General features: G+C 29.2%; 1 protein-coding gene across 1 annotated transcript; it reads right to left on the bottom strand.

Moving 5' to 3' along the window:
* Window positions 1–1,179: 1,179 nt before the first annotated feature.
* On the bottom strand, window positions 1,180–8,855 carry LOC129312576 (S-adenosyl-L-methionine:benzoic acid/salicylic acid carboxyl methyltransferase 2-like). The gene is made up of 4 exons (XM_054955235.1): window positions 8,781–8,855; window positions 7,412–7,816; window positions 4,948–5,202; window positions 1,180–1,530 (listed from the first exon to the last, which is right to left on the bottom strand). Exons 1-4 carry the CDS (start codon window positions 8,853–8,855, stop codon window positions 1,180–1,182), a joined length of 1,086 nt encoding a protein of 361 aa, XP_054811210.1.
* Window positions 8,856–9,256: the final 401 nt, after the last annotated feature.

Here is a 9,256-nt window from a genome sequence, read left to right as displayed (position 1 = left end):
TATTTAACAAGTTATAAAATTACAATTTATAATTTTTTCTTATATTTATTTTATATATACATTTAATATTATTTTTATTTAATATTATTATAATCTTATTTTCATTTTTACATTCAATATTATTTTATTTAATATTATTATATTTTTATTTTCATTTAATTTTATGACTTTTAAGTTATGAGGGTAACATTGCTCCTCTAAGAATAGTTTAGGAGCAAAATTGTACCTTAACTTATGAAAAGTGAGTCGCACTAGCTACAATAATGGACGTTTTAATGATAAGGGCAACATTACTCCTCTAAGAATAATTTAAAGACAAAATTACACCTCAACCCTTTTATCAATTATATATATATTCAATCAATATTTGCACCTTCCTAATTTTCAACCCAAAGATTGAATAACCTAACTCCAAATTTCAGTCCTTAATACAATAAACATACTTGATTTCCCCATTCCAACCAAGTTTCTCTTTTACACATCTTAACAAACACTGATATGTGCATTAATTTGCAAACCATTCTATCAAGATTCTTATTCTTTAAATCTCTTACCCAAATACTTCCAATCATCAATGCTTAAATTTAAAATGCTTCCAAAAAGTCAATTCTCCATTAAGAAACACTTTAAGCTCAAGAGAACTAAATCTAAACTCAACTTTTCTACCTGCAGCAGCCAAAGTAATTGAAGAGAAATTACCTATTGAAAATAAGTTCCTTAAACATAGATTTAAGCTTGATTGGATTCTAACTTGTCCTATACCTCTCGAACTAGTTTTTTGGCAGAGTAGACATGTAGGTGTAATTAATGTTACATTATATTAGAGGTAGCTATAGCTTTAAAACATAGAACTATTCAAAAAGATGGGGCTCTCTTTACCACAAAAACCATGAGAATAATGTGCTTAACATTTTCCCATTACCTTGGTACTTTATTCCCACATGCTTTAAAACAGGCAATAATACTATCTCACATAATTTAGCATATAAAATTTAAAATACATTACTTTAATATTGCAGCTATATATTTTAATCATAGTTCCAACCAATGACTTGTGAACAGTACTTTAACTAGACCACTTAAAATTAAACAAACACAAACCGAAAATGAAAAATAAAGACCCATATTTTATTTGATACACATTACCAATATATTATAGAACCATATATGCTGGCTTATTCAAGTTGTTTTGGTCAAAGACATAGTGAGAAAGACAAACACAGTTTTTTCCTTCGCCATACGATCAGCTAATATGTATTGGTAACGATAAAAAAGATCATCCATTATAGCTTCTCCAAAGTGGCATATTAGTAGAGGTTCCATTGCAGCTCTTATAAGCTGTGCAACTTTGAATCCACTGTTATTATCATTGAGTTCTTCGCCACATGCAGCCTTCCAATTGACTTCAAATGCCTCCAAGCAATTCAAAGTGAATGAGCCTTCTTTTTCAATCTCTAGCTCCAATTCAGATGGGCAGGGATAGTAGAGAGGAAAGTTGAAAGAATCTATCTGATCTTCCTTTATGATTCCCTACACCAATCACCAAAATAAATTCTTCTATATACCATGATTTCCTTTTCTTTTTTTGGGCATATATTTTGAAAAAAAGTTATGTTTAAAAATAGGGTTATGTGACAATTTAACTCTTAAACTATATGCTCAAAAGTGTTTAGCATTCTAAATTTATTTTTAGTATAATGTTCCCCTTCAAATTTTAAAAATGATGCAATGTCGCCTTTATTAACAAAAGTTAACTTTAAATGTTAATTGAAAAGAAAATGACAAGAAAGAATCTCAAAACTTACAAAAGAGGATCAAACAATTTTTCTTGATACATTTTTGCAATTTTTTGGTCATTATATGTAATTTATTTAGTAATTTTTTGTCATTTTCTTTGTCATTTTCTATAATTTCTTGTCAACTTATGTTTAAACTAAACTTTTGTTAACAATAAAGATAAGATAGCACTGCACTACAAAATAATAATAATAATAACAACAACTTTTAGTGGTGACTTTTAATAGAAACAAAAAAATCACCACTAAAAGTTGACAATGTTGCCACCAAAAATAGATTTTTAGTAGTGACTTTTAAAAATTGCTGCCAAAGGCTCCTTTTAAAGGTGACTCTTAATTGCCATTGCTAAAAAGTATTTTTAGTGGCAATAGTTTATCACTGCCAAAAGTATTTTCACAAAAAATAATTAAAAAAGTAAAAATAATTTATGCAATTATTTTTAGTGATGACAGTTCATCACCACCAAAAGTATTTTCATAAAAATAATTAAAAATAAAAATAATTTATGTAATTATTTTTAGCTGTGACAGTTTGTTGTTACCAAAAGTTTTTTTATAAAAAATAATTAAAAACTTAAAAATAATTTATGTCATTATCTTTAGTGGTGATAGTTTGTCACCGTCAAAAGTATTTTCATAAAAATTAATGAAAAAATTAAAAATAATTTATATAATGTTACGCCAAAAGTATTTTCATAAAACATAAAAAATATTTTTATAAAAATTAATTTACATAATTACTTATAGTGGCAAAAATCTTTGCTAGTAAAAGTATTTATATATAGAATGAGAAATAAATTATATATAAGATTAATAATAATTACTTTTAAAAATAATGATCTTATTAAGCTAATATTTTAATAATGATCTTATTTTAATAATTACATTTAAAAAAATTTCTTAAGGTTTATTTTCTTAATAATGATCTTATTAGGCTAGTTTATATAATTAAGCTAAGTTATATATAAATTATAAATGAATTTTTTTTATAATTTTGTATGAATTATTTCAAAAAATATTCTTTAAATTATAATCAAGCTAAGTTATACATAGGTTTTTACTTACTTACATACATATACATAAATAGTAATGGAAGTTCAAGTTGTATAGATGTTGTAAAATGCAAATAGCATTGCAGATCACTTGACATATTGTGCACTTGATGCTCGATTTGGTATATACATGGTGTCTACTTAATCTGTTGAGCTTTACTTTTCACTACCACAGGATTATTTAAATAAAACACTCTATATTTGACAATTATTTAAAATAAGAAACAAATAAAATAGGTGGAGAATAATTGACAGTTTTTAACCGTCAAGTAAAGTTAGCTATAATATATGTCGCACTGTTACTTGACTGTTAAAAATTATCAAGTGTTAACAAAAATAAGCATCAAGGATGAGGTATTCTATGGTAGTGCTTTCTCATCTGATTCTTGTTCTTCAAATTACTCAATTTGTTGAATTTCTTAATGTTAAATTTGTTGCGAGTATTATTGGGTGAGAATTGTAAACTTGATTGTTTAATTTATGTTAATATTTGAATTGTGGATGAAATTATGTATAAATTTATTAAAATTTATCTATTTTAATTGTAAAGTTATTAGAAAGTATTTTCTATTATGTTGAGATCGATTCTATCAAAGAGACTTTAATGAAAATCCAAATTAATCTAAATCAAGTCAAGACAAGATTTTTTTTCTATTTTTATTATGAAATATTCACTTAAATTTTTAATTTAGATTTATTTTGTTTAGCATCTACTTTTAGTTTATCACATGTCCACCCATTTTCTATCTCAAAGATAATAAAGAATAATTGTACAAAATGACTATTAACAAAATTTATATGATTAAAATAAATTTTTTTATTAAAATATTTTTTAAGATAATTGAAAAATTATAGATAAAATTTATTTTTAATAAAAGAAGGGGAAGCATTTAACTTGGAAGAAGATAAAATTTTAATCATTTATTTATTAATTTTTGAGAAAAATATGGAAAAAAGTAAAAGATATGTATTTAGCGTAAAATAATATAATACATACTTATAAATAAATTATATACTTAATTATTTTCATTTAAAATAAAAATAAAATTTAAAAATTGGTTACAATGTTTATAACAAAATTATTTAATATTTAAAAATTATTTCATTTTAAGTTGATTTTCCTAATAATAATAATATTTGCTACAGAAAAAATAATTTTATTAACAAATATAACACACACACACACACATTCACGTAAATTATTTTATCATATTAATAAATGAAAATAAAAAATAATATATATGTATATATTTCTAATAATATATTATTTGATATATATGTATGTAGTTAAATAATATATATTTAATTTAGTATATGATAACTGCAAATATATTTCACTTCAACTGACAAAAAAGGAGGATTTAAGGCTTGAGAGGTAGAGTCATGGGCCCAAATCCTGACTTGGATATATTTTACAATGAATATATGAGGTATCCCATGGTGGCAATGTGGCATAAGTTATCAAGTGACGAGGCATGATGTAACGCACACATGGCGTGGTGACATAGGACATGCTGTGGTATGAGGTAAGGAGGTGCACATGTGGCAAGTGATGTGACACAACATATCAGTTGATGTGGTATGACGAGGCGCTAACATGACATGGGATAGCTCTTTTATTTTTTATTTTTGTAAAAAAAATGAATTTTGGCCAAAAGTCACCGTTAAATGTTTTTAACAACAACTTTTCACTACCAAAAGGTTACTACTAAAAGTCTAGTCGCTAATATTTTTGGTGATGACAAACATTGTTGCCACCAAAAGTATACCTTTAGCGGTAAACTTTTAGTAGTGAAATACTTTTGGCGGCAACTATGTTTGTTGCTGCCAAAAACTATCAGCAACCAAACTTTTGGTGGCAACTCTTTGACAGTAAAAAATCATTGCTAAAAACCTTTTAACGGTGACTTTTGAATTAAAAGTCGCTGCCAAAAGTCGTTTTTTTTGTAGTGCCATTTTCAGAAGTTAAAGAGAAGCATTACACAAAAATGAGTTTAGAATTTTAGACACTCCTGAACCATTAATTTAGAGGCTAAATTGTCCTTTAACCCAAAATATATTGTAAAATTAGTTAAAAAAAAAAAAGAATACATACGTACCTCTGAAACCATGTCTTTGAGTGCCATAGCTAAAAGTTCCCAACTGTAGTTAGATTCATGGCTTGATGGGTCACTACAGCTTCTTCCTACTAATGTAAGAACCATACGACCCCCTTCGACAAGTTCTTGAGCACGACATTTGAGAAACAATGAAAAATCTCTTTGAAATTGATCGCAGTATGCCTTTTGGACATCTAGAGGGCTTGTGCTTGCATTGTAAATATTGCCCTTATTGTTCTCTACACCCTCAGGAACCTAGACGAATGAGAACACAAAAAGTTAATTTGTTTAGAGGGGGTGAAATTTATGAATATTTATTTCAAGTGAATTACAATTTTAAAATAATATGTATTAATATAAAGATAAATTCATGAATATTGTCTTGTCGCTTATTATTGTAATCTCTATATAAATATTTGTATTAACCGATTGTTTCAATTAATGGAAAGCATTATTCAGTCATTGAGTGTTGCATCAGAATTTTCCCAAGTGTGATCTGTAGATCCTCTATGTCACAAACAACCACCACCAGAAGCAATTGGAACAATAAATGATTAAGAAATGCAACACCATGAAACCAAGAAGTAGTAGAAATTACAAAGGCCATAGAAAGTCGCCCCCAACACATCAAAAATGAAATCTTAAAAAGAAGACACAAACGCAATAAAATCCCGATGAAATCAAAAGACAAATTGGTTACCATGAGAACCTTAATTAGTTAATCAGATGGAAATCATAAGTAGAAATAGAAAATAGAAATCAGAAATCACAATCGTAAATCCTTGAAATCAAAATTAAAAATTGAAACAAGAGTTGAGGAGGCGACAAGTGGCTGAGAGGAGTGGGAAGAGGAGGAAGGAGAAGGTTACGCGACGAGCAGTTCATCACTAAATGAAATTTGGAATGTCTAGACTTATTTTAAACAGTTTAAATTTATAGTTTGAGATCTATAGTTTTTAGTCAATAATTTCATTTTTACGAAAACCTGATGGTTAGAAAATTGTTTTTATTTTGAATTATGTGCCCATTATAATTATTTCAAAAACGATGAAGCAGTTGGAACCATAAACGATGGAGCAATTCAAAACATGAAACCCATAAGTAGCAGAAATTACAGAGACCAGATATAAATACATCACAACACGCCCACCTGGCCCCACCCCCCCAAGGGGGCCCACGCGCGCATACATCAAAATTGAATCGTGATGGAATCGAAACGCAAGAATTGGCTGCAATGAGAACGCTAGCTAATCAAATATAGAAACAGCAAGCAGAAATTAAAAATAGAAATCAGAAATCACAAACAGCAAAAACCCTGAAATCAAAATAAAAAATTGAAACAAGAGTTGAGGAAGGTTTGGTTTCAATGCTTATCACCTGATTAGCATCATGGGGCTCATTAGAGTGATGAGATCTAGACCATCCATATTTCAATATAGACGGTCTAAATTTAAACTTTTTATTTTATATTTTTATTATATATATTAAAATAAAAATTACAGAAACTTTTAATATTAAATTAGACTATACATATTAAATCTGTATTATCCAGATTAGTGATGAATAGATTTATTAAAATTTTTTATAATTTTTTATTTTAATAAAGGGTAAATGAGCAAATATGATTTTGAACTCTTGCTCAAAAATATTCCTAGATCTTGAACTCTTAAAATATAAAAAATAATCCTGAAGTTTTAAATTTATTGTAAAATAAACATTGATCGTTAACTTTTTTAATATTGTTATTGTCCACATGGGTGCTGTAATAGTTAGGGTTATATTTGTAGGAAAATAAACCCTAAACAATATCTGCATAGACAGTAATGGTGTTAAAAAGTTAATAGTTAGGATTTATTTTGCTATAAATTCAAAAGTTTAAGATTTATTTTGCATATTTTAAGAGTTCAGGATCCAGGGTGATTTTTGAGCAATAGTTCAGGGTCCTATTTGCTAATTAATCCTATAATAAATATGAAATAAAAATATATATAAAACCTTTAAATATAGACAGTTCAAATCTTATCACCTTTGATGAGCACCCACAATGAGCATTGAAACTGATTCCCCTTATTAAGGAGGTGTCAAGTGGTTGAGATGGGCAGGAAGAGAAAGAAGGAGAATAAGGTCATGTGATGAGCATCGCAATGCTTACTGCTACGATGAGATTTGAATTTTCTAAATTTTCTTTAAACAATTCAAATTTAAAGTTTTAGATTTATATTTTCCAGTCCAAACGAGTAAAATTTTGTTCCATCATCAGTCGATACTTTAATTGTATCAAAAGGGGCATAAAATTATCTCAACTACACAGGAATTGATAATCCCACCCGCACCGGATAACTAATGAATTACCACATTTTAATTAATTTCCAAATATTGACAACAAATAAAATCTCAATAATGTTAACAGGCAGCAAAATATACTGAATAATCTTGCAAAGAGAAAGTGATTAAGTATGCACACCTGAGATATCCAATGAAGACTAGAAGAGGAATGAACAAAATCCACTGAATTAGTAGGAAGAATTCTGCCATAGAAAGAACCTGGAACCCCAGTGATGTAACATTGACCAATCCCACCTATCACTCGGCTACTCAGCTTTTGCTTGAAGCGTTCAAGAGACTTGAAGATGTTATTAAAATCGTTGCTTGGAAGGTCATTCAAGAAGATGGTGTATTCTGGAGATTCATGGTTTAGGTCTCTACGTATCTTCTCCACAATTTCAATCAGTTCCCCAATCACAAACAAAGTGTTTGCTCCAAAAGAACAGCCAAGGTCAGCAATTGATAGGGTTCGGGGGAGTCTTTCTTTGTAGAAGCAAGTTATTGCTTCCTCTCTTATAGGTTTTGTTAAAGTAATCGCCTTTTGCTGCACATCAATTATGTAGGTGTGAATATGAATGTGTGTGTGTGTGTGTGTGTACACAAACAATAAACGACTAACTATCTCTTTCATCATTCACCTCCTCCATTGGAAGGGGGGATGATCAAAGATGTAAGAATTTCCTTCTAAGCTATGAGAGTACCTAGCTAAAAAGTCAACATAGATAATTATGTCACAACAGAAATGATACAAATGTAGAGACCAATACCTTTGTGATAAAGTAAATAAGCCTCTTCAATGATATCATTGAAAGGATGAGACAACTAATGTTCTCTAGCAATGAGGTTGACAGGTTCAGTGCAATGAGGTTGACAGCTTCAATAAGGAACAATTGAGAGCTTGCAGCTATAACCTCTAAACCATTCCCCATTTTGGTGCCAAATGATGCCACCACATCCATTATTTTAAAGCATGCCATATATACTTGTTGCAGTCTTGAATCCTGATCTGTTGTGAATACTGTACGTACAGACTTGCTTTTTCATATTATACTATATTATAGCGATTGATTTAAATCTAACATCCCAATTTAAGATATCACTAAATCATGAGATATCATTAAGGATAATAAAATATCATGAGTATCACCTGAATCTACTGTTTGTATCTAAGTTTGGGCATTTTCTCAATCTAAATTAAATAATAAATAAACAGCCAGAGTGGGTTATAATTGAAGGCTTATAGACAAAATTAATGTACGGTTAATTGAAGAAACATAGTCATGACACTTTAGAAAGGTTTCCTCGCTATAGTCACGAGGCCTGCATATGCTAATCAAATAAGATGAGAGGCACTTTACAAAGGCGAGAGGTAACCTCAAGTGTTCCGCTACATTTCTCTGGGAATTCTATATAAAGGTATGAGTTTATAGTTTTCCCAACATCTTGTACATTCATGGAGACATGCAAACAGTTGAAAGCCTCAAGAGGATTTGAAGATAGGTATATACCTGTAATAAAGAATTATTAGCATAACTTGCTTCTCCTATGCCTTCATTCATATGCAACATTGAAACCACGCTCATTCTCAGAGTTATGCTTCTATAACTATGTTCCTCTCAGTCACTCGTAGAATCAATTTTTTATTGTGGCTAGACCCCAACTACAGTAGATATATTTATATAGGCGGATTGATGATTGGCACTCCTAAGAGCGTGTGGCAATCGTTACTTACCATTGTAAATGTGGGCCCTACGGTCCTATTACGACCGAGAAATACATAAATGACCGAAACTTCCGGAGAGATTTATACAGGTGAGTGGCTCATTCGTTACTTCCCATTGCAAATAACCACTGGAATGTGAATCCCGAATTTGAAGATAAAATAAATATATGATACTAAACAAAAAATATTAAACCGCTAAATCAAATCTTAATAAACCCTAAATCAAATCAAATATAATTTCTATCACTAGATCAATCATTG

Source organism: Prosopis cineraria, unplaced genomic scaffold, assembly GCF_029017545.1.
Source record: "Prosopis cineraria cultivar Desert tree isolate PC_DT_omini unplaced genomic scaffold, ASM2901754v1 PC6, whole genome shotgun sequence".
NCBI lineage: Eukaryota > Viridiplantae > Streptophyta > Magnoliopsida > Fabales > Fabaceae > Prosopis > Prosopis cineraria.
Note: the sequence above shows the minus strand (reverse complement) of the source record. Positions and strands in the feature narration are given on the sequence as shown.